We start from the raw sequence: 26,018 nt of genomic DNA, 5'->3' as shown, positions 1-26,018 counted from the left end.
CATCAGTGTCTTACAATTCAGGTAAAAACCATGAATAGTACTAGATATTTTCCATCAAATCTTTTTCAATATTGTTGCCCTCCTGCTCAGTGAACGATAAAGACTGAGGCACCTCAACCTGGCTTGTGTGGAAGAATGAAATGTGTTGTATGTAGGGTACTGTCTGTTAAAGCTGTTCAATGGCACCAGATTAAATGATCAGAAGAAGCTTTTTGTTTGAAAGTATTCTGTTCTTGCACAATTGCTGCTACCTCATATTCTTATTCATTATTACTTGCTGCTGCTAGACAAAAGGAGCTGCTCTGCTGTGTTGATTTGATCTTTGGATAACTGTAGCAACATCAATTCTAGAATTCTCAAAGTAGCTCCAGTGACAGAGCGAATCAAAAATAAACTACAGAAAAATGGGTATTTTGGGGCCTAGTAACAGTAAAGGATAGGGTCAACCAAGTGGCCATATCCTTTTTTTGTCATTCATATCTCCAACTCCCTATTCTAAATATGAATAGTCATGGTTGGCCAGGTCAAAAACCGACCTTAAGAAACATCATCATCCCTCAAAGATTTTAGTTATGATTCAAAGAGATACAAAACTCAGCACCTCTTTCATTTAAAAAAAAAAAAAAAAAAAGAGTGGAGAAACTTGATAAGAAAAGACCAAAATATTCTCATAGCTGCCTGGGGGAGCAGGTCTTAATCCTTCCACGTAGACAGATGCCCTCATATACAGAGGAGGCCATTTGGACTAAAACCAAATTGAATCCATTACTCATTCCCTCTCCGGCTCTTCTTGTGGCTTTTCTTAGATCTGAAATGGTATTACACATAAATGGTTAGATTAAGGAGTAGACAAATTTGAGAAAGACCAATATAATATGCTGACACTGATGAAGATGGAGATAAAAATATTCATTAAGTATGTGTGAAGGTAATCTATGTCTCGGACAACTCTGAGTCACACATTACTATCCAAAATTTACCACTGAAGAAACACTTCTTAAGAAGCTATTTACCTAACAGTGTTTGTGGTAGATAGGGGTTTGTAATGAAAATCGCTCATTCAAGATCACTCAACTGTTAAAAAAGTTGGGACTAAATCTCAGGATTCTTTAGACCAAAATTCATCACTTATCTAATAATGCAGTCTTATAAAGAAAAAAACAATACAGAACAAATGTGCTGGTATAATCTTAATAATACTCAGAGAAACAAATCAATTTTGTCTTGTAACGAAGGAAAATTCCAAATATCCTTATCAAAACAAAATTTCAAATTAACTTTGTTATAATTGGGACTTTAATTTCTAAGTAATATTTAAGTTTCTAAAATTGAAAACAGTATTCAGTCCATACCTTTCAGGAGACTTTGAGTGGCTCCTGTGTCTGTGACTGCGGTGATGACCTGGAAAAGGACATGCTGTTGGATGAATGAGGTTCTACTCTATTTTGAAACTGTCATTTTTCACCTCCCATAACCCCTCCCATTAACTTTATATATATATATGTATATATATTTTTTGGCTTATGCTGTGGATACCTCTTGTTAATACCTCTGTGAGGTGGTAAGTGTTGTCTGTGTATGTGTGGCAGGCAAAGTAGTTCTAAAACCACCTCATATACATCAGGGTTTTATGACTAATTTCACAGATGTCATACTGGGCTCTTACCATTACTGTATAAGACCCTATTCCTATAATTTCAGATGAAAAACAAAGCCTATTATCATCAGCAAAGCTTTGAAGGTGAAAATCAAGATATAAACCTTGACTTCTAAATTTGATATCCATTTCCTGTTCCATGAGGTACCAGTATGATCAGGCACTCCTATACTTCTGGAGGCTAAATGTTCCCCATATTTATGTATGCATGTAATGTGTATGTATATGCATTTTTTGTTGTTGTTAAGTAATGGCAAAAGGCACAAATGCTATACCTGGGGATTTGGAGCGGGATCTGTGCCGTCGATCTCTAGACCTGCTGCGGTGACGTCTGGGGCTCTTGCTACGATGCCTTTCTCTACGAGGGGATGGGCTGTAGAAGAAACTCATCAGACCACTGTGGCTGTTGGGCAATACATGTACAATACCAATAGCCACTCCCCAAAATGCTATCCTTCATTAGAAATGACTCACAGCTTACCTTCTCCGTTTTGGAGATCGACTCCGCCTATCAGAGAAAGGAGAGGAAGAGGAGATCCAAGGTTAGTGCCCTGGATGCAGCAAAAATGATCCCAATTCTTATTCCTTACCTTTTTCTGTATCTTTTATTCTGTGTCATGGAACTTTTTAGCACCCTCTTTCTCTAACTCTAGGATTGGCCACGTGATTTGCTTTGGCCATTAGGATATTTGCAAATGATACAAGCAGATACTGGGAAAACATTTGTGTGAATGGGCTTGTTTGCTTTTGAACTCTTCTACTGCCATGAAAACACATCAAGGATAAAAGGCATTGAGAAGATATGAATACCTCCAGTAAACTAGTTAAGGTGAACCTATACCAGCTAGCAGAGAGCTGACTGCAAAATACTTCAAAAACCAAAAAGTGCCTATTCAAGCCCAGCATAAATCACTGACAACACATTATGAACTAAACAAATGGGTACTCTACGCCAGTGAGATTTTGGTGGGTGGTGACTTTGCAGTACCAGATTTACACTGGTCAAACATTTCTACAATTTGGCCTTTTTGTTTGTTTGTGGTTTTTTTTTTTTTTTTTTTGACAGGCAGAGTGGACAGTGAGAGAGAGAGACAGAGAGAAAGGTCTTCCTTTTGCCGTTTGTTCACCCTCCAATGGCCGCCGCGGTAGCGCGCTGCGTGCAGCGCACCGCGCTGATCCGATGGCAGGAGCCAGGTGCTTCTCCTGGTCTCCCATGGGGTGCAGGGCCCAAGCACTTGGGCCATCCTCCACTGCACTCCCTGGCCACAGCAGAGAGCTGGCCTGGAAGAGGGGCAACCGGGACAGGATCGGTGCCCCGACCGGGACTAGAACCCGGTGTGCTGGCGCCGCAAGGCGGAGGATTAGCCTAGTGAGCCGTGGCGCCGGCCTACAATTTGGCCTTTTGCTTCCCTGAAATCCCAACCCTGTACTTTGCTCAGATCTCCCGGAAGAGGCCAATGACCAGAGTCTTACCTTCTGGGTGACCGACTCCTACTCCTCCTGTAGCGCAGTGTAGGAGAGCGACGGGGCTTGTCTAAATCTCGGTAGCTTCGCCGGCGGTGATCAGGTGATGGCACTCTTTCCAACTGGAAAGGAGATGTATGAGTTAGTGCTAGGCACAGGCTTAGAGAAAGCTATCTACCTGGGAACGGTTACACTCCCCATCTTGTCCCAAAATTCATCTCCCAGTGACTTTAAAAAAACAGTAACTTCACTACACAGAGGGATAATCCTAAAAAGAAAAAGCAATCCCAACTGCCTACACACAAACTTTGCAATAATGTTAGTATTATCTGGGATTGTGTGAATGTAGTGAGAATTAAGCATGCTTATATTCTCATGAAGTTGTATTTTCAATGTGAAAGAAAAGACCTTGGGGGCTGGCACCATGGTGCAGATTAAACTGCCACCTGTGACACCAGCATCCTTTATCAGAGTATTTGTTCAACTGGAAGTGGCTCCTCCACTTCCAATTCAGCTTCCTGCTAATGTGTTTCGGAAGGCAGTAGATAATGGCCCAAGTGCTTGAAGCCCTGGCACCCATGTGGGAGACGCAGATAGAGTTCCCAGCCCTGGCGGTTACAGTTGTTTGGGGAGTAAATCAGATCTCCCCTCTGTTAAGTTCTCTCAATTTTCCCCTAGCTCTGTCAATTCTAAAAGCCTAGTAGCAATGACCAATCAGCCTGATAGCAGTAAGCACACATAGTTTCCCTACCATATCCTATTAAACCAAGAACTTCTTGGAGAAATTATTAATTCCAGATCTAGGGCAGAAGCATTTAAGATGCAACTGGCACACTGTGCAGAAAGCAAGGAAACTATCAAAGACCACCCACTAACATAAAGTCTGGTTAAACTGATGAGGCCTGCATTAGTCAAAGATGGGACAATTTCACCATCAATAAGGATAACAATGGGTTAAAACATCAAAATTGATTAACACCACAAGTCTACAATGTTACCAAAGAAAAGCATTCATCTCCTGGGGGCCAACTCTATTTTAAAGGTGGTAAAAACGAATTTATTTTGCTTTTGCTATAGAAACTGTTACTTAATGAAAAATGAAATATTTATCTTGGAGGTTTCTCTTTATAGGCGTATTCGAGGTAACAAATGAAGAAATCAAAGAATTAGAATATATCACCATTTTATCATATCTATTGGATTTTAGATATTGATCATTGGATCCTAACATTACAAAAAGTGAGAAAGCCAGACTTTGAACATCCCAGGGGAAATATACACCACTCTTATGAAATGACTTTGCTCCATTCCAAAGGAGACACCCTCACCTTCCAGCTTTCATTTAATTTAATCAAATTGCCCTCCAAATTTGATTTAAAAAAAAAAAAAAAACAACTTAGAAAGTGATGGAAGCAACTTTATAGACAAAAAGACAGTTATTATGCATAAACCTTTGTACACTAACCCAAGCAGTTAAAAATTATAGATGGAAATGTGTATACTGAATATTTGATATTCAGTAATTATTTCTGGAATATAATTCAGGAATTATTTTTGGTATTTTTTGGAGGTGATAATGATATGGCTAATCATAAGATGGTAGCCTTTGTCTTTCCTGCAATAGTATGAACTACATGATGTCTGCAGTCTGATTCAAAATAATTAGAGATACCTGGAAAGCAATGTAGTGGAAATAAAATTAGCAATGAGTTGATAATCTTTGGAAACTGGAAACACTCTCTTCACTTTGGATGTGATAGAAATTTTCCTTTAAAATATAAAGAGAATGTCTATTGTGATTCACTTCTCTGGTTTGTTTTTTTTTTTTTTTTTTTTGACAGGCAGAGTTAGAGAGAGAGAGACAGAGAGAAAGGTCTTCCTTTTTCCTTTGGTTCATCCCCCCAAGTGGCTGCTACGGCTGGTACGTTGCGGCCAGCGTGCTGCGCTGATCTGAAGCCAGGAGCCAGGAGCCAGGTGCTTCCTCCTGGTCTCCAATGTGGGTGCAGGGGCCAAAGACCTGATCCATCTTCCACTGCACTCCCGGGCCACAGCAGAGAGCTGGACTGGAAGAGGGGCAACCGGGACAGAATCCAGCACCCCGACCGGGACTAGAACCCGGGGTGCTGGCACCGCAGGCAGAGGATTAACATATTGAGCCACGGTGCCACCCTACTTCTCTGGCTTTGCATGGCTTTCAGTTCACAGTGGATTCTTGTACTCACTTGAGATAGTTTACAGGGTCCATTTTCACTTTTTCCGTACCTGTAAGTCAGTGATTTTAATTTCCCTACCCCTTTTTGTGTACTTTTTATACCCTGAGGTAGCTTCCAGCCACAGGAGGTTGCCAGTCTGAACTGTCCATATATCATCTCTCAATTACTCTTTTTGATATGTCCTGGTACAAAATTGCATAGATTTTTAGTGGACTACCTACTTTCCCCTATAAACTCCATTAACTTTAGTGTGCTTTTTTATAAAACAAAAAATTTCACATTTCACAAGGTTTAGAATATGAATATGTAATATAGTAGAAACAGAAACCCACTTATATTGGAAACATGAAATTTTCAGATATTTCAGAATAATAGGTATCTTTTTTTTTGACAGGCAGAGTGGACAATGAGAGAGAGAGACAGAGTCAGAGACAGAGACAGAAAGGTCTTCCTTTTCCATTGGTTCATCCCCCAATGGCCGCTGTGGCTGGCATACTGCGCCAATTCGATGCCAGGAGCCAGGTGCTTCTCCTGGTCTCCCATGCGGGTGCAGGGCCCAAGCACTTGGGCCATCCTCCACTGCCTTCCCGGGCCACAGCAGAAAGCTGGACTGGAAGAGGAGCGACCAGGACTAGAACCCAGTGTGCTGGCGCCGCAGGTGGAGGATTAGCCTATTGAGCCGCGGCGCTGGCCAGAAAAATAGGTATCTTCTACATAACAGGGCTGCTTTTCCATTCTGTTCTCAATAGATCATTGCCTATTAAGTTTATTCCTGGTTTTAAAAATCCTCAGAGTATTGTGATGATCTTTTATATTTTCTAAAGTGTATCAATGAAAATTATGAACTTTTATACTTTTTTACCCAGCTATGTTTCTGAATTCTTGTTTACAATAGGTTCTTAATTGACTGATAATTTTGCCCCCTCCTGGCCAATACCCACTTTCACGATTTCTATTTAATTAAATCAGTTTTCATTACCAGAAATACTGCTGTATGAAATCAATGACAGCGAAATCTTTGTTTTTTTCCTCATCTTATTTGGAATGCTGTTAATGATTCACCATTAAACTTATTATAAAACAAGCCTCTGCATTCATGTACATTTTAACATTAAACTGCTTTATAAGCTTTATACCTTAAAAAGAAACTTCAGCATTTGCAAAACCAAAAATATTTAACCTTGAGAAAATAGTAACCCATATAGACCTTATTTTTCTATCATTTAACTTACTAGATCCCACAAGGGACCCTGAGTGCAGAAATAAGTCAAATGACAGGACCCATGCTGGTCCAGGTATTCCTTCAAGAACAAACTGGCAAAACAAAATAAACTTGAGTTGATGCTTATCCAATGGTACTGGAGCCAAGTTAGCAGGAGCCTACAGAGTTAGCTGCTTGAATACAAATGCCAACAGCTGCAGTGCTTTAGGAGAAAAGAGGCTAGGATACATGCTGAACAACAATTCTCAAAGACAGCTGAAAACTTGCCAGTCAGTATTTGTATTCTACTTGTAGTCATACAGCACATAACGATGTTTCAGTTAATGACCGACCACATATATTGATGGTGGTCCCTTCCTGTCACCTAGGATGTTGCAGCTGTAGTGCCTCAGCACTGCCCACTGTATAAAAGTAGAGCCCACAGGTTATGTGTAGCATATCACTAGATACTTTGTTATTTTAAACTGTATTCTTTCTACTTTAGTGTAAAAATTTAAGAGTATGCTATGCTATCCCAGCAGTATCCATTCACAGAATCTCAAGGCCACACTAATTGACAACACCACCCAAATTTATTTAAGCACACTTAAATGATGTTCACAGTGATAAAATTGCCCAAGGATGTACTTCTCAAAACATACTGCCATTGTTAAGACATATATGACTCAATAGTTTTGGAATAAAGCTTCCCAATGTTCAATTTACTCACAACGGAACTAAACCAGTCATGGTCAAGCAATAAATGTCACCAATCACAAGAAGGGAAAGTATCACCACTGAGAGTCAGCAATAGCTGTATACAGAAGTAGACACCTTCAAGAATGATGCTTAATTGTCGAACAGAAAACACCGAGCTGTGGTTTAAAGAAATAAAGAGCACAATCGTAGAGGTGAATAACCCACAAGAGGTGTTTAGGGAAGAACTGATGGGTTGGAAAAAAAAACCTCCTAGAAAATGTAATTACAGATGAAAGAGCTGATCATACAAGAGAGTGAAAAAAAGCAAGTGAACTGGAAGGTATGTCTGTTGAAATTACCTAAAATAGGGGCCAGTGCTGTGACGTAGCGGGTAAAGCCACTGCCTGAAGTGCCAGCATCCCATATGGGCACCGGTTCGAATCCCGGCTGCTCTGTTACCGATCCAGCTCTCTGCTATGGCCTGGGTTCTTGGGCCCCTTCACCCGCACAGGAGACCAGGAAGAAGCTCCTGGCTTCAGATCGGTGCAGCTCCAGCCGTTATGGCCAATTCGGGAGTGAATCAGTGAAAGAAAGACCTTTCTCTCTCTCTCTCTGCCTCTAACTCTGCCTTTCAAATAAATACATAAATCTTTAAAGAAAAATACATAAAATACATGACAGAAGAGATAAGACAGAAAACACAGAGATAAGATTATGGATAGAGTAAGAGCTTACACACATGTAAATAGACCCTCTTAGAGATCATAAACAAAGCAAAGGCTCTTAACTTCCTGGAGCTGATGGAAAACAGCTGAGAAGCAAACATATCACAAAGGTAGGTAAAGGGAAACAGAAGCCTTGAGACATAATAAAGTTACAAAATAGGTAAATTTTTAGATCTTAAAACAGCGGTGAGGGTGAGAAACACCAGAGATCACTATTGAAGAATTAGAATGAAAACAAATTTATCCCAGTAAAAAAAGTATTTTAGTGAATAATATTTTTAATGTACTATGGGAAAATAACTGTTAATCTAGAATTGAGTGCTCAAAAAGTCATTTTAAGAAAGAGGGACATAAAGTCCATTATTCATGAACACAGATGGAAATGCTGAAGTATGTATTTTCAGCAAAAGGAAGATAACAGAAGGTCAGAGATGCAAAAAAGGATGAAACAATAAACACGTATAGACACAGTCCATAGAACTGTCAATTTGAGAATCAAAAGCAGCAAGAAAAAATCAATAGAAAACACTGTAGAACCATAGAAGCAGGATCAGGTTTGCTAGAATGGATGAAGAGGAATATAAAAATGAATATATCCCTAGAAAATTATAACTCAGCAAAGTTGATTCAATTTATTTACAAATAAATAGATGCATCATTTGTAAGATGTCACTCTTTTCCCAAAATTCACAGTTTCAAATATAATGTCCATCGGAATTCTACCATGTTTTTGTTTTGAATGACAAATAGATCCTATCATTTGTATAAACGAACACTGGTCCAAGGTACTACCAAAGAACAAAGTGAAGAGGCACGCACTTTACTAGATATCAAGACAGCTTCCAAAGCTATGTATTTTGACAGTGTGCGGTACTTGCACATAGACAAAATAACCAGCAGAAAATAAAGAGAGACCTACATACACATGCTGCTATAAATTGTGGCAAATATGGTAATGCAGATCTGTGGGGAAAGAATGGAATTTTAAAAATAGTGAGACCACTGGTATCTCTATTGAAGAAGAATTAGATCCTAAACTCAACTCAGATACAAAAATAAATTCCAGGTTAACACTTCTTTTACATTTGCTTGTAGATGTCTTTTAAGCCTATATTGTTACTTTAATTTTGAGCACAAATATTTTAGATTTTCCTATTTTAAATATGCTACTTTCCATATTTTCATATACTTTTTACAGTAGTTTTAATGGCTGCCCAATGTTAGTTGGGTTGATAAAATAGTTACTCTCAGTGCTTCTGACAGATGGGCAGCTGGTTCTTTTCAATTTTTTGGCATTATAATTAGTATTGAAAGAACATGATTCCACAGTAAGTACTTTTTTGCTTAAACTAGGCTTATCCTGTAGGATAAGTTCAATTACAAAGTTTGTTCATCTCTTATTTTAGTAGGTATCATTCATTAGATAAGTATAATGTACCAATGCCATGCTAATACTCAACAGTCTTGAGAAAAAATTATCATTATCACATTACAGAGGATGAAATAATTTGCATATGATTACATCGCTACTAACTGGCAAAGCTATGAATCCAGGTCTAATTGATTTAAAGTCATACTTTTAATAATATTGTGGTTTCGGTTATTGAAATCTGAATAAAAAACAAGGACCATTCCTAACCTCATAATTATTCCTCCCCAACTCTCAGGTGCCTCACCTTCTCATCTTCTTCTTCCTCTTCTTCACTGGACTCCACGTCATCCATGTCCTCTTCTAGAGCACTAACTCGAGGCTCCAGTTGCTCAGCTTCCTCTAGTACATAGCGTTTCTATAGAGAATATAATGAGTTAGGGTGTCACTATCATCTCTGTGTCCTGAAGCCCCAGTATGGGCAGTGTTTCATGTCCTGGCTGCTCCTCTTCTGAACTAGCTCTCTGTGTGTAGCCTGGGAAAGCAGTAGAGGATGGCCCTGGTGCTTGGGCCCCTGCAAACACGTAGGAGGCCCAGAGGAAGCTCCTGGCTCTGGATCAGCCCAGCTCCAGCTGTTGCGGCCATTTAGGGAGTAGACCAGCGGAAGGAAGACCTTTCTCCCTGTAACTCTGCCTCTCAAATAAATAAAATTTTAAAATAAATAAATACTTTAAAAAAAAAAAAGATCAATAGAAAAGCCATGGAACAGCTAAGGCAATTTCACATCATAGACAATTCAAAATTTTCTTAAGGAGTTTAATATATCTGCAATCTACTTACTCTTTTACATTCCCCTTCACACATAAATCTTCATTCTATATTGCTACTATTCCCTTAAATTGATCTTATATTCTAAGGTCATTGGATGATCAATCAGTATATGTAGAGCAAGAACCACAACTGTGGTCTTCATACAATAGAAAATCCAAAGAGCCAATAAGTTCATGGCTAAGACTCTTGGCTAGCAGTTCTAAAACAAGAGGTCCAGCCTCAAAGTAACACCAAATCTCCATTAGATCCAGGTTCCAGGGAGCTGTTGAGAATCAATGCACTTTGAACCAGGAATAGGGATATAACAACCCATTCCCTGGTTCCATTTTCTTCTGGATGTAGCTTAGCAGTGCTTATTTAAATTACTAAGTACCCAAGAAGCAAATATGAGTTAAAAACTGCCAAATAGACTGGGTCATACCATTTTCTTGTGTAAGGTCATAAAAAATGCTGAATGACCCAGATGAATAGCCCTAGAATAATGTAATATTTGGATAGTACTTAGCTGACATTCACCCTTCATCAAAATTCCATGATGGGTGGGAGAAACAAAAGAGTTACAGGCTAACTACCGTTTAAGATCTGGGAGTGTATCAGACAGGGTATCTATAGTATTTCATGTTTACATGAGTGAAATCAATATACTACTCCTTTGTATATTTATGTTCAGAATATATCCCAGGGCAACTTCTTGTAGATGTCACAGCACATTAGAAGCTAAATTAATGAGCTGTAGGTTACATAATAATAGAACCAGGGCTAAAGGTAGTCTTCAGTCACTTCATACAGGAGATATAGAAGCCCATACCAGAGCACACCTCTTGCTGATATAACATCCAACAGTAAGATTTCAATATTCTCCTCAACAGGGGTGCTTGATAAACACACAAATTCTTGTGATGTGGTCTTTCCTTCTAGACTGATGGGGATTTGGAACCCTCAACTACATATATAAACATTTTCTTATTTCTAACAGTATCTCTGAAGATAATAATAGCTAATGTAAACCACAGTGTTAGAGAACCGAGCCTTGAAATTTCTTGAGATTTTAAATCTCATTCTCATCACTCATACTCTGTAGTAGCCAATATACAATGGCCATTGTTCTGGGGGTGATAAAGTTTTGAAATTAGCAAGATGGTAGGTGTTGTATGATATTGTGACATTAAAAGCAACACTTTAAAATGGCTAATTCTATGAATTTCACCTCAGTTTTTAAAAAAAGATTAGAGGAGTGGCGGCTGGTGCTCTGGAGTAGCAGGTAAAAACATTGCTTGCAGTGCCGGCATCTCATAGGGGCACCGATTTGAGTCCCAGCTGCTCCACCTTCAGTCCAGCTCCCTGCTAATGTACCTGGGAAAGCAGTGAAAGATGGCCCAAATCCTTGGGCCCCTGCACCTATGTGGGAAACCCGGAGGAAGCTCCAGGCTTCTGGCTCCAGATCGGCCCACCTCCAGATGTTGTGGCCATTTGGGGGGTGGACCAGCAGATGGACGATAACTCTGCCTCTCCCTCTTGCTCTGTAACTCTATCATTCAAATAAATAAAAACTATTTTTTTTACAAAAATGATAAATTTTGAAATTAATAGTTTTTACCACCCACTTTCTGAAGAGCTCTCATTTATGTTATGTAAACATATTGTGCTACTCTATGGCTTGCTTTTTTATTTTGTTTTCTAACAGTCTTTTGCAAGTTTAAATTTCTTTATTTTTACTTATTTATTTTAAAGAGCAAGAGAGACAGAGGGACAGAGGTAGGGTGAAGGAGAGGAGCAGTAAGGATAGAGAGAAAGAAGAGGTATCTTCCATCCACTGGTTCACTCCCCAAATACCTGCAACAGTGATGAAAGGTCAAATAGCTAATAAATACCAAAACTGACTTCAGAACCCGTATTTACTAGTCTGCTTCTCATATAAAGAAGCTGCTGGGTTTCAAAAGCCTGGTAGTTATCTATGTGGAGAATTGCAAAAGTAGTTGGATATAGGAGGAAGGGAAAAGGAAGGAATCTTTCAAAACATCGGCAGCTACAAAACCGCTAACTTTTGTTAGGCACTTACAATGTGCTTTAGCACTTTATGAGCATTTCTTATTTCATACAATGGGCGCTTGTTCATTTCTGGCTGCTCCACTTCTGATCCAGTTCCTTGCTAATGTACCTGGGAAGGCAGCAGAAGATGGCCCAAGTACTTGGGTATCTGCACCCATGTGGAAGACTCAAATGAAGCTCCTGGCTTCTGCCTGGCCCAGTCCTGGCTGATGCAGTCATTTGGTGAATGAACCAGCAGGTAGAAGATCTTTCTATCTCTCCTTCTCTCTCTGTAACTCTGCCTTTCAAATAAATAAAATAAATTTGAAAAGAATTTGATAGGTTGATAATCTTACACATCAATAATTCTGGGCTGGGGATGTCGCACAATGGGTTAAGCCACTGCCTGCAACTCTGGCATGCCATATAGGCGCCGGTTCAAGTCCTGGCTACTCCATTTCTGATCCAGCTCATTGCTGTTGACCTGGGAGAAAACAGCAGAAAATGGCCTTGAGTCCCTCCATCCACATAGGAGACCTGGATGAAGCTCCTGGCTTTGCCCTGGCCCAGCCCTGGCTGTTGCAGCCATTTGGGGAATGAACCAGCAGATGGAAAATCTCTCTCTCTCTCTCCATCTGTGTAACTCTACCTTTGAAATAAAAACTGACTATTCTAGCTACAAAATCCTTGATATGACATCCTAAAGGGTGACTCTGATAACAAAGTTTTATCTCTTACCTGTAGCCGAGGCAGAATGATATCACAGACTCTCTCACTGTGCAGCAGTTCATCAATAAACTCGTCTACATGCATTAGTTCAAACTCTGAAAGAAGAAAATTATTACCTTAAGCAACCTAGAAGGATTTAGATTGCAATAAAAGTGAAAGAAATGTTAAGACATTTTATGAGATAATTTATGTGCCAGGCCTGTTTAGAAGCAAGGGACTAAGGGATAAATGAAGTTGTTTCAATTAGCAGGAGAGAAAATCACAAACGCGAGCACAAACAGTCCTGAATTACGTAGGAGTATTCTTGCATAGATCATGTATTTTTCTTTTCTTTTTTTTTTTTTTAACAGGCAGTTAGTAAGAGAGACAGAGAGAAAGGTCTTCCTTCCCTTGGTTCACCCCCCAAATGGCCATTATGGCCGGCGCGCTGCACCGATCCAAAGCCAGGAGCCAGGTGCCTCCTCCTGGTCTCCCATGCAGGTGCAGGGCCCAAGCACCTGGACCATCCTCCACTGCCTTCCCGGGGCACAGCAGAGCGCTGGACTGGAAGAGGAGCAACCAGGACAGAATCTGGAGCCCCGACTGGGACTAGAACCCAGGGTACCGGTGCCGCAGGCAGAGGATTAGCCTAGTGAGCCACGGCACTGGCCAGATCATGTATTTTTCATATAAACCCACAATGTTTCTGAATACAGAACATGTATGTTCTATGACACATGTAGTAACAGTTTTGTAGAACTTCCACTGTAAACATTACCTTAGTTCAGCAGTTCACAACCATAGATTATTTTGTGCACTTCCTTCACCCTACTTAGAATGCTACATTTCCATCTACTAGGAAAAGGTCAGGAATGTTGCAGAATACACTACAAAGCACAGAACAACCCCCAATAAATACAAAGAATTATCTGACACAATATGTCAACCTGCTGAGAAATCTTGCCTTAGTCTAATATAATAGAATCATAAACAAGCAATTCCATAACGGCTGTGACCATGCCCATCTTTGTTTATCATGAAATTTCCAGTAGACAGCACAGTACCTGTCACTGGCATTTTTTTTTGTTTGATTTTTTGTTTTTTGGGTTTTTTTTTGACAGGCAGAGTTAGACAGTGAGAAAGAGAGAGAAACAGAAAGGTCTTCCTTCCGTTGGTTCACCCCCCAAATGGCTGCTACGGCCGGCATGCTGCGCCAATCCAAAGCCAGGAGCCAGGTGCCTCCTCCTGGTCTCCCATGCAGGTGCAGGGCCCAAGCACTTGGGCCATCCTCCACTGCCTTCCCAGGCCACAGCAGAGAACTGGACTGGAAGAGGAGCTACCGGGACAGAATCCGGTGCCCTAACCAAACCTAGAACCTGGGGTGCCGGTGCTGCAGGCGGAGGATTAGCCAAGTGAGCAGCGGCACCAGCCTGTCATTGGCATTTAATATGCATTTATTCAATGTATGAATTAATAAGTTAATAAAAGTTTAAAGTATAATGTAAGCTGAACACCCCTAATGAGAAAATCTGAAATTCAAAATCCTCCAAAATCTTGATCTTTTTGAGTCTCATTTTGGCTTGGTAAAGGTTTCAGATCTTAGGGCATTTTGGATTTTCTGTTTAGGGATGCTCAATATGTAAAGTCTATGGAAATATTCTACCATCTGAAAAACTACTGAAATTGGGAACACTTTTGGTTTCAAGCATTTTGGATAAGGGTTACTCAACCTGTACCAAATTCTTAACTTTCTATTATTTAAAGATACATATAAATAAAAGGCAAAGGCAAAGGTTACTATCTTTTGCTATGACATAGTGAGAAAAACATTTGATCACATTGTTTTGAATCCCTCTTTCACACAGAAAGTCTCTCTTTGTGGGGCTGGCATTGTGGCACAACAGGTTAAGCCACTACCTGTGACACCAGCATCCCTTATGTGCACCAATTCAAGTCTCACTTGCTCCATTTCTGATCCAGATTCCTGCCAATGTGCCTGGGAAAGCAGCAGAAGATGGCCCAAGTGCTTGGACCCTGGCACCCATGTGTGATACTTGGATGGAGTAGTGGGCTCCTGGCTTTGCCCTGGCCCAGTCTCAGTCGCAGCAGTGAGTGGAAGAGCGCCTGCTCTCTCTCTCTCTCTCCACCTTCTTATAACTCTGCCTTTAAAATGAATAAACTTTTTTTTTAAAGTGTTTATCTGTAAAGATATATTTTCCAGTGCTCCATATAGTCTATATATGGCAGTATGGGGTACAGTTCTGGAGAAGAGGCCACTAGAAACAACTGTGAAGATATAATATATGGAAAACTGACTTTGGGAGGATTGGGGAATATTTTATGTGGAGAAGCCTTGCCTCTTTTTTTTAAAAGCTAGATCTTGAGGGATGGAGCACATGTGGAGCAAGCACATGATACAAGGCAGGGATTAACGTGAAGCTGGGAAAGGGAAGCATACAGAGAGAGACCGTATGAGAGCAACAGGAAGCTGTGTCAGACTGCACACTCCCCATGAGGGAGATGAAGTACATGAATTAAGGCACTAACAATGAGATGAAGAGGAGGCCTCACAGTATACATGACAATGCAAAGGTAGAGATATTGGTGAAATAAAAACTGGCTTAGGAATGACAGTCCAGAGCCTTGGTACCATACTCACCCCCATTTCGGTTCTGGCTCTTGATTTTTCGATAGTCATTATACAAAGGCTCCAAGTACTTGTAGCAATCAATTGCAGTGCCTGTCAGCCTCATGTAAAGTGCCCCCAACATACGAACATACCTAACAGAGATGACAGTGAAATAACTGGCCATCCCAAGACATCTTTTAGTTTTACGATTGCTTTTCTTAAGACAACAATAGACAAACATGTTTTTTTCATTTTGACAGTCAAGAGAGCTCAAGTATTTTGTACTAGCTTTGGGACCTTGGACATGTTCAACTTTCAAATATATTATCTGTAAAATGTGGATAAAACCTATTTACCTCACAGGATTAATCTAAGAATCAAATGAGATACTAAATTTAACAGAAGGCATAGATGTATTAATTAACAACAGTAGCACAATAGATAAGAATGTGGGTTCTGGAAAAAGGTCATCCATCTGGGTTAAAATTCTGATTCCATTATTTGCTAACTCTGTGACACTGAGCAAGTTATTTGTCTTCCCCAATTCTTGTAAAATGGATATTATATAACTAAGTCTTTAGCCCAATGTATGAAATAAGAAATGCTCAAAGTGCAAAAGCACATTATAAGTGCCTAACAAAAGTTAGCTGTTTTGTAGCTGCCAGTGTTTTGAAAGATTCCTTCCTTTTTCCCCCTTCTTCCTATATCCAACTACTTTCTCAACTCTCCACATAGATAACTACCAGGCTTTTGAAACCCAACAGCTTCTTTATATGAGAAGCAGACTAGTAAATATGAGTTCTGGAGTCAGTTTTGCCATTTACTAGCTGTTTGACCTTAGACAAATTATTTAATCTGTGCCTCAGTTTCCTACTTTGTAATAAAGGGATAATACTTTTACAGTGTTGCTAGGAAGTCAAATGAATAATTATATGTAAAGCCCTTAGGATATAATACACAATATTCTACTATCATGTCTGTCTCTATACTGCTCTGTGAGCTTCTTGAGAATGGGATAAAATAGTTAAGAGCAGCTGATACTTTCCAGGTGTTTACCATGCAACAGGCACTGTGCTGACAAATTTGCAAGCGCCACCTTCAACTCTCACATAAATCCTCTGTGTAGGTATTTGTCTCCTTTTTACAGAAAAAGAAAGTAAAGATTTGAAAATTAAGTAACTTTTCCAAGGTTACAATTATTGAGTAAGAGTCTGGACATGAACCCAGATATAACATCTCATAATTACTACCCTCTGTTGTTTCTCCACTTGTGAGTGTCCAGTGCGTATCATGTTAGGCCCTCACTTCTACTTAATATATGTTTAGGGAATGTGAAATTCTTAAAGGGGGAAAAATGACCATGACTGAGAAAGTGAAGCAGATTATCACAATCAGAACAGAGAAAACACAAACTTAAGAAAAAAACCTAGAGTGGAACTCTTTGTGGAAATGAGAAATGTTAAAATATGTTGTGTTAAGAACTCTTTAACAAAATCCCAATTTTGAACCACTGAACTTTTTATATTAGTTAATATTGCACTCACTTGAAATCTTCATTTTTAATAAACTCTACAATGATATCCTTCTCAGGTTGAATTTGAAGCATCTTCAAGGTTAAACACAGAAAAGGAGTCGGTTTTATGTTGCCACCATAGACACCACCCACAAACCTTAACTCCATGGCTTTATCGACCACCAGCTCAGCTAAAAAACAAAAACAAATAGCAACATCTCAAGCATATTAGGAGTAAGATTTTCCTGGTTGGAAGTGACATTGGTTCAAGGTTCAGCGCACCTCAAAAGTCAGCAGTAGTGTAATAGTAGAACAAGTGTGTTTTGTGGTAATACTAATGATGACAGTAATCCATACACACTGAAATATCACTATATGCCCGGATATCTAAGCATTTCACATTATCTCAATCTTCACATGTCGTGAGGAAATATCTGGCACTGTCCTTATTTCCACGTGAGGAAAATGGGGGGGGGGGTTAAAGAAGATTAAAAGACTAGCTTCAAAGTCCTCAGGACATGGACTTAGATCCAGAATTCAAAATCAAGACCCGAGGCTACCTGGAAGGCTTCTCTGAAGTACTGCAATTCAAATTAGGACTCGAACCCGGAAATAGTGAGCTGGCCCGCAGTTAAGGACATTAAGGTGAAGAATATTGTGTCGGACACTTGCGGTCCTTTGGTAGCTCAACAGGACATGTCAAGGAGCTACAGTAGGGTTCCTGAGCTGAATACGGCTCAGAACCCTGCACGCCACCGTTAAGCGGGGAATGACTCCAAGAACTCAAGAAACCCTTCAGAATACGGCGAGGCTCTATCAGATTCATCTGTGCCCTCCACGACCCACAAAAGGCGAGGCAAACAGCTGGCACTCCCGTCTGAACGACTGACACGCTCCCCCCAAGCCCCCGGCGCCCAGTCGGGACAAAGGAGCCACGCCTCGCGCGACCCCGCTCACCCGTAAGCCCAAAGCACTCCTCTTTCCAGTACTTGGACTCATAGATTCGCGTCCGAATGATCTTCTCCACCAGGTACTGAGGGTTGGTGCCGTGGATGCTGTGCGCATCCTTCACAGTACGGTTCGCCATTTCAGAACGCCTTCAGCCCCACTTCCGTCGTGTTCCTTAATGCGTCACTTCCAGAGTTAAAAAAAAAAAAGCCGCCGAGTCTCCGAGGGGGAGGAGGAGGAGGAAGCCTCTTCGGTTGCTTAGACGACCATCTTGAAAGCGGAAACACCACAGCCCGGAGAACGCCCGCGAGGCGCGTGGCGCCGCGGATCCACCATGGCCGCCACACGTAGGCGGCCGTACGCCGTGCGTCCCCCGGGGTGGGCGGGGCGACCGGGCTAGTGGCGTAGCGCGAGGCCGGCCTGGGGGCGGGGCCACGCCGTTTGGCGGGAATTTTTTTTTCTCCACATTCCTTCTATTCCTACCCGAGCGGTAGGTTTGGCTCTCGCGTGCGACCGGTGGCTGTGAAAGGAGGATCGCAGCTGTGGAAAGTCAGAGAGTTGCTGCAGCCCCCGGAGCTCCCGAAGCAGGAGCGGAGGGAAGCGAACGGCTTGCGGTTCGAGCGAGAAGTGTTGGCGCCCGGTGAGTGTGCATCGCGCGGGCTGGAGGGCGACCTGAGCCTCTAAAACCGCCTCCGTAGACTCGTTTATCCTTAGTTCACCCGGCAGCAGACAGCCACTGTTCACACTCCCGCCAGGAGAGTTCCTCTTTCACGTCGGGTTCCTAGAAGGCTTCCCGCTCCGCCAAGGACGCACAGTTCGCCCTGGGGAACCAGACGCCAACAGTAGAGAGGCGCGTGCGTTCCTGCCTTCAGCGCCCTTCATCTCTTCACTGAGGATTTTAGTCGTTCCTTCCATCTGCGTTGCCTTTGTCCAGGGCTCACGTTGTTTCCGTCTTGGAGCTGTAGTGTGCGAAACACTGCAGAGCGGCGGAGCAGATGCTGTCGCTCCATTTTACGGATTGAGTAGTTGGGGCCAGAGAGGGAGCTCGGGGTCGTTTGTGACCTAGCGGCCAGGGCTCGTTACCCAGGTCGTCTTCCTGGAGATGAGCTGCCCTGAACTGCCGGGTTCCCACGCATCTTCTTTCCAGGAGGGAAACTCAGTGACACTTCTAGTCCAACCCGCAGTAGGGGGACCTTCTGTCGTGACAGCTGGAAAAAGCACTGGACTGAGTGGGAAAAGATGCGAGATTCTTATCCTGTGTGTTTGTGAAACTACGATGATTAGGTCTGCTTTGAGTTGTCAATCAATATGATTAACGATGTCCCCTTCCCTGGCATATTAGATGGGTTGTGAATGTCAACGGTTTCCGGTGTGAGATAATAAGTTACCGTGTCTCATTGGTTTTTTGTTTTTTAAGGTTTATTATGGGGCCGACTTTGTGGTGTAGAGGTTAAGCCTCCACCTGTGATGTAGTTATCCCACATGGGTGCGCCAGTTGGAGACTCAGTTGCACTCCACTTCCCATCCAGCTCCCTGCTAATGCGCCTGGGAAAGAAAGCAGTGGAGGATGGCCCAAGTGCTTTGGCCCTGCACCGGCATGGGAGACCAGGAGAAGCACCTGGCTCCTGGCTTTGGCCTGGCCCAGCCCCGCTGTTGCAGCCATTTGGAAAATGAACCAGCAGATGGAAGATCTCTTTCGTGCTCTGTCTCTCCTCTCTCTGTAACTTTCCCTTCCAAATAAATAAAATATTAATCTTTTTTTTAAAAAAAGATTTACGTATATATTTATTTATAGAGTCAGAGTTACAGAGAGGGGAAGAGACAGAGACCTTCCATCTGCTTGTTCACCAGATGGTGGTAACAGCCAGGGCTGGGCCTGGCCAAGGCCAGGAGCTTCTTGCTGGACTCCCACTTGGATGGCTGGGGCCAAAGAATTTGGGCCATCTCCCCATGCCTTTCCCAGGTCATTAGCAGGGAGCTGGATTGGAACAGGAGCAGCTGGTATGTGAACCAGCCATACCAGGGCCCAAATGGGATTCAGGCATCTGCAGGGAGTGGCTTTACCTGCTGTGCCACAATGCCAGCCCATCAACAGTTTTTAATTGTGAAGTCTAATACGTGGACGTTAGAAGGATTTTGAATACCCTGAAGTAGTATGCAGAATTTTGCATGAGTTGTCTGATTCTATAACATCAAGTTAAATTTTAAAAATCAGTAAAAACAATGCCTCTTATAAATAAATGTAAGGGAGTGGTGAAGTGTGGATTTACCATTTTGTGTTTTCTCAATCTCTAATCATCTTACAACAGTGCCTGGCACACAACAGGTGCTTAGTTAATACTGGTGCAATAAAAGGAGAATTTTTTTTTTTTTTAAGATTTTATTTATTTATTTGAGAGGTAGAGTTACAGACAGTGAGAGGGAGAGACAGAAACAGAGGTCTTCCTTCTATTGGTTCACTCCCCAAATGGCCGCAACAGCCGGAGCTGCACCTATCTGAAGCCAGGAGCCAGGTGCTTCTTCCTGGTCTCCCATGCGAGTGCAGGGACCCAAGGACTTGGGCCATCCTCCACTGCCTTCCCGGGCCACAGCAGAGAGCTGGCCTGGAAGAGGAGCAACCGGGACAGAATCTGGCGCCCATGTGAGAAGCTGGCTCTGCAGGCAGAGGATTAACCTGCGCCATGGCGCCAGCCCCGAAAGAAGAATTACTTTATCTTCCTTTTATGGGTAAGGAAATGAAGGGTTGTAAGATGAAGTAGTTCAGCACAGTCTTTGGGGTCTGACTCTTCAGGCTTAGAGTCAAGGCTCTGCAATTCTGTATAACACTGGACAGGGTAGCACCTTTAATTGGTAATAACATCTCTGTTTCAACTAGTAAATACTTCTTATTGAGGACCTATTTTTTTTTTTTTTTTGACAGGCAGAGTGGACAGTGAGAGAGAGAGAGACAGAGAGAAAGGTCTTCCTTTGCCATTGGTTCACCCTCCAATGGCTGCCGCGGCCAGCGCACTGCGCTGATCCGATCCGATGGCAGGAGCCAGGTTCTTCTCCTGGTCTCCCATGGGGTGCAGGGCCCAAGCACTTGGGCCATCCTCCACTGCACTCCCTGGCCACAGCAGAGAGCTGGCCTGGAAGAGGGGCAACCGGGACAGAATCCGGTGCTCCGACCGGGACTAGAACCCGGTGTGCCTGCGCCACAAGGCGGAGGATTAGCCTGTTGAGCCGCGGCGCCGGCCAAGGACCTATTGTTTTTAAGATATATTTATTTGTTTGAAAGGCAGAGTTAGAGAGGGAGAGACAGAGAAAAAGAGATCTTCCATCTGCTGATTCACTCCCTAAATGGCCACAATGTCCTGGGCTGGGCATAGGCTGAAGCCAGGAACCTGGAACACTATCCAGATCTTCCATGTTGGTGGTAGGGGCCAAGCAATTGGGCCATCCTCCACTGCTCTCCCAGGCACATTAGCAGGGAGCAGATTGGAATCGGAACAGCTGGGACTGGAACTGGTGTCCGTATGGGATGCCAGCTTCTCAGGTGGAGGCTTCACTTCACCTTCTGCCCCACAATGCTGGCTGGTCCTGTTGTAAAAATTGAATGAGAAATCTATGAAGAGTTAGCGCCATATTCTGTCATACTGGCTCCAATATTTGTTACTTTTACTGCAGCTCCCTTAACTGTTTTTCTCGGGTGTGGCTCTTAGACACGTTGGTGTGCATATTCCTGATTTCCAATATCTGTGACATCAAGACCCCATAGTATATATCGCCTAGAAGCTTAAGGCCTCTCTGGGACAAGTCAGACTTCACTTCCAGTTTATTCACACTCTTGGGGGAATCTCTGTGCTGATGGTGGGTGAGATGAAATGCTGAATGGAGGCTAAGATAATTTGGTAGTAGTACAGAGGTCTGATATCAATGATTTCCTCATGTTGCCTCATCAGAAGGACCCCTGATTCATTGGCTTTTCATTGAAAAATACCAAACATAAAGCAAAGTGCACAAGTGACAAGTCTTCAACTCAGTGACTTTTCTTAAAAAATAGGTCCTCATGTAACCAGCACCCAGATCAAGAAATGTGACCCAGCATCCCAGAAGTGCTGTCCACACCACACCCCTCCACCTGCCACGTCCCCTTCTCTGGCTTCTATAACCTACTTTGAAGCTTATATAAATGGAATTGATGTAGTATGTATTTGTGATATTATAAAATAAAGCTAGGTCTTCGTTTCTGCTTCCTGACATACAATTCCTAAAATCCCTGTGATTTTCAACTGTGTGCCTTTTTGTATGCTAAAGTGTTGGTTGCTGACAGGTAACCACTAGGTAACTTCAGAATGAGGACTGATCACCAGAAAGCAGTGGGGAGATACAGTTTGGGAGTGGAGACTTGCAGCCCCAACCTCTAAAGGGTTTTGGAAAGGAGTCAGTGGTTAATATCAGTTGTACTCATGTAATGAAGCCTCTGTAAAAACCCCAAAAGGACAGGGTTGGAAGAGTTTCTGGGTGGCTGAATATGTGGATGTTCCAGGAGTGTGGTCAGCCTGGAGGGGACATGAAAGTTCTGTGGGTTTTTTTTTTTCTTATGGGGTTCAGTGCAGTATTGTAACACATGTATGCAAGGTATGCTGATCAAGTCTGGCAGCTATTTCCATTTCCTTTATGTTTGGAGCCTACACGGTCTTCCCATGTAGTTCATAGTAAAGTATATACTACATTATTGTGAACTGTAATTGTCACTATCCAACCTGCCTCTGTTCCTCCACTCTCACCCTTCACACTGCCTAGGAATCACTATTCCAGGTTCAGATCAACTTTTTAAAAAATTCCACATAGGAAGTACAATGCTTGTCTTTTTGTGTGTGGCTTATTGCATTTAACCAAATGACTTCCAGTTCTGTCCATTGTGCTTCAAATGCTAGAATATATTCTTTTGTAATGCCCAAATATTCCAGGGTGTGTGTGTGTGTGTGTGGTATTTGTGATATATATGAAACATTTTCTTTACTCATTCCTCTAGTGATGGACATCTTGGTTGATTCCATATCTTGGCTATTGTGAATAGTGTTGCAATGAACATGAGAGTGCAGATACATCTTTGATTGGCTAACTTCATTTCTTTTGAGTGTATATCCAGAAGTGGGATAGCTGGGTCAATAAGGGGAACTATTTGTAGTTTTGTTTCATTTCTTTTCTTTCTTTTTTTTTTTTGACAGGCAGAGTGGACAGTGAGAGAGAGACAGAGAGAAAGGTCTTCCTTTTGCCGTTGGTTCACCCTCCAATGGCCGCCGCAGTAGGCGCGCTGCGGCCAGCGCACCGCGCTGATCCGATGGCAGGAGCCAGGTGCTTCTCCTGGTCTCCCATGGGGTGCAGGACCCAAGCACTTGGGCCATCCTCCACTGCACTCCCTGGCCATAGCAGAGAGCTGGCCTGGAAGAGGGGCAACCGGGACAGGATCGGTGCCCCGACCGGGACTAGAACCCGGTGTGCCGGCGCCGCAAGGCGGAGGATTAGCCTAGTGAGCCGCGGCGCCGGCCTGTTTCTTTACTTTTACTTTCTTTTTTAAAAGATTTATTTGTTTATTCGAAAGGCAGAGTAACATAGAAAGGATCTGTCATCTCTCCCTTGGTTCACTTCCCAAATGCCTGCGACAGCTTTGACTGGGCCAGGTGGAAACCAGGAGCCAGGAACTCCACCCAGACCTTCCAGCTGGGGGGTGGGAACCCAAGCACGTGGGCTATCATCTGCTGCCTTCCAGGCACATTGGCAGGAAAGTGGTTTGGAAGTGGGGGCAGGATTTGATCCCAGGCAATCCAAGATGGGATGCAAGCATCTTAAGCAGTAACTTAACCAGCTGTGCCACAATGACTGCCCTATTTTTAGTTTTTTGAGGAACCTCCATACTGCTGTTCATAATGGCTGTATATATAAGGATTTCTTTTTCACCACATTGTTGCAAGTATTTATTTTGAAGAGTTTCATATTTGAAAGGCAGAGTTACAGAGAGAGAGGGAGAAATAGAGAAAGAGATCTTGACCACAGTAGTCAGGGCTGGGTCAGGCTGAAGCCAAGATCCAGGAATTTCTTTCTTTTCTTTTCTTTTTTTTTTTTTTTGACAGGCAGAGTGCACAGTGAGAGAGAGACAGAGAGAAAGGTCTTCCTTTTGCCGTTGGTTCACCCTCCAGGGCCCTTCCCAGGCACCTTATCAGGGAGCTGGGCAGAAGTGATGCTGGTGTTGCAGGTGGTGGCTTAACCCACTGCAGCACAACACTGGCCTTGCAAGTATTTATTTTTGTCTTTGATAATAGCCGTTCTAAGTGGCATTGGATGATGTCTCATTATGGTTTTTGCTTTTTTTTTTTTAATTTGTCACATAGAGTTAGACAGTGAGAGAGAGAGACAGAGAGAAAGGGGTCTTCCATCTGATGGTTCACCCCCCAAATGGCCGCCACGGCTGGAACTATGCTGATCCGAAGCCAGGAGCCAGGTGCCTCCTCCTGGTCTCCCATGCGGTGCAGGGGCCCAAGCACTTGGGCCATCCTCCACTGCCCCCCTCCCAGGCCACAGCAGAGAGCTGAACTGGAAGAGGAGAAACCGGGACTAGAACCCGACACCCATATGGGATGCTGGCGCCGCAGGCAGAGGATTAACCAAGTGAGCCACGGCGCTGGCCCCTCATTATGGTTTTGATCCACATTTCCCTGATGGCTAGTGATTCCTGAGCATTTGTGTGTGTGTGTTTGTTAGACATTTGTATTTCTTTTGACTAGATTGGTTCTTTATTGTTGAGTTTTTTAATTCCTTATGTATTGTAGATATTAATCTTTCATGAGATAGTTTGCAAATATTTTCCCTGATTCTGTCACTTGTCTTCGCTCAGTTGATGTTTTCTTTGCTGTGCAGAGCTTCTTTGTTACAACCCCATGTGTCTGGTTTTGCTTTTTTTTAATTTTTAATTTTTTTTTTTTTTTTATTTGTCAGGTAGTTATAGAAAGAGAGACAGAAAGGTCTTCCTTCCGTTGGTTCACTCCCCAAATGGCTGCCACAGCCGGCGCTGCACCAATCCGAAGCCAGGAGCCAGGTGCTTCTTTCTGGTCTTCCATGTGGGTGCAGGGCCCAAGCACTTGGGCCATCCTCCACTGCCCTCCCGGGCCACAGCAGAGAGCTGGACTGAAAGGAGCAACCAGGACTAGAACCTGGCGCCCATATGGGATGCCGGCGCCGGAGGCAGAGGATTAACCAAGTGAGCTACAGTATTGGCCCCTGTTTTTGCTTTTGTTACCTGTGTTTTTGGGGTATTAGACAAAAAAGTATTACCTATGCCTTGAAGTGTTTCCATATGTTTTCATCTGGTAATTTCATAGTTTCAGGTCTTACTTTTAGGACTTTGGTCCATTTTGAGTTGATTTTTGAATAGTGTGAGAAGAAGGGATAAAGTTTCAATTTTTTTCATATAGATAGCCAGTTTTCCCAGCACCATTTTTAAGAGGCTGCTCTTTGTCTAGTGTATATTTTTGGCTCCTTTACTGAGAATCAGTTGGCTGTAGATGTATGGATTCACTTCTGTAGTATCTCTTGAAATGAGATCGCTGTGACACCTGCAGCCTACTACGCCACAGTGCAGGCCCCAGAGTGGCTGATCTTAAGGATGACCTGCAGGACACAGCCTGAGTTTCAGGGTTGCCAGCCCTCACTCAGTACAGGTGATTGGAGTTGTGGGAGCACCAGCCCCGGGGTCCCAGCGGGGGTTGTTCAGATCCATGTGGTAACACTAGCTCCAGGATTGCTGTAGTTCCAGCCTGAACTCTGGCTTGGGCGTGTGGGTCCCTACAGTATTAGCTCCAGGTTTCTATGTTGTGTCTTGGCACTCTCCTATCTTCTCTTCCTCTGAGCAGGCAATTCTTTCTGTCCTGTGCTGCCTGGGATTCGAGCAAGAATGGGGAAGCCATCTTGTGGCAACCAATGCCACAATTCTAAATCTACTTGGAGCCCACAGCCCACTAAACCCAGCAATGAAATGGCCCACATGACTTTGG

At 42.8% G+C, this 26,018-nt stretch overlaps 2 protein-coding genes across 3 annotated transcripts in view; one reads left to right on the top strand and one right to left on the bottom strand.

Moving 5' to 3' along the window:
• Positions 1 to 614: 614 nt before the first annotated feature.
• PRPF38A (pre-mRNA processing factor 38A) lies at positions 615 to 18,333 on the bottom strand. Its single transcript, XM_062191332.1, has 10 exons — positions 17,995 to 18,333; positions 17,069 to 17,228; positions 15,555 to 15,676; positions 12,926 to 13,011; positions 9,636 to 9,746; positions 3,131 to 3,243; positions 2,139 to 2,165; positions 1,933 to 2,030; positions 1,353 to 1,401; positions 615 to 808 (listed from the first exon to the last, which is right to left on the bottom strand). The coding sequence occupies exons 1-10, from the start codon at positions 18,122 to 18,124 to the stop codon at positions 766 to 768; spliced, it is 939 nt and encodes a 312-aa protein (XP_062047316.1). The 5' UTR covers positions 18,125 to 18,333; the 3' UTR covers positions 615 to 765.
• A 112-nt stretch (positions 18,334 to 18,445) lies between these two features.
• ORC1 (origin recognition complex subunit 1) overlaps positions 18,446 to 26,018 on the top strand; it is a 48,132-nt gene continuing 40,559 nt past the window's right edge. For both annotated transcript variants that reach the window (XM_062191331.1, XM_062191330.1), the window contains exon 1: positions 18,446 to 18,625. The gene's annotated coding sequence lies outside the window, so the exon portion shown is untranslated. The remainder of the gene's footprint in view (positions 18,626 to 26,018) is intronic.

This window comes from Lepus europaeus, chromosome 5 (assembly GCF_033115175.1).
Source record: "Lepus europaeus isolate LE1 chromosome 5, mLepTim1.pri, whole genome shotgun sequence".
In the NCBI taxonomy this organism is placed as follows: Eukaryota; Metazoa; Chordata; class Mammalia; order Lagomorpha; family Leporidae; genus Lepus; species Lepus europaeus.
The sequence above is the reverse complement of the archived record's forward strand: the minus strand, read 5'-3'. Positions and strand labels throughout refer to the sequence as shown.

Excerpts from the sequence above, each read along its gene's own strand:
- PRPF38A (XM_062191332.1), bottom strand. The coding sequence starts at position 18,124 with ATGGCGAACCGTACTGTGAAGGATGCGCACAGCATCCACGGCACCAAC. Across the intron at positions 9,747-12,925 it reads TCATTCTGCCTCGGCTACAG|AAACGCTATGTACTAGAGGA; the intron begins GTAAGAGATAAA and ends TATTCTCTATAG. Across the intron at positions 2,031-2,138 it reads CGATCTCCAAAACGGAGAAG|CCCATCCCCTCGTAGAGAAA; the intron begins GTAAGCTGTGAG and ends TTTCTTCTACAG.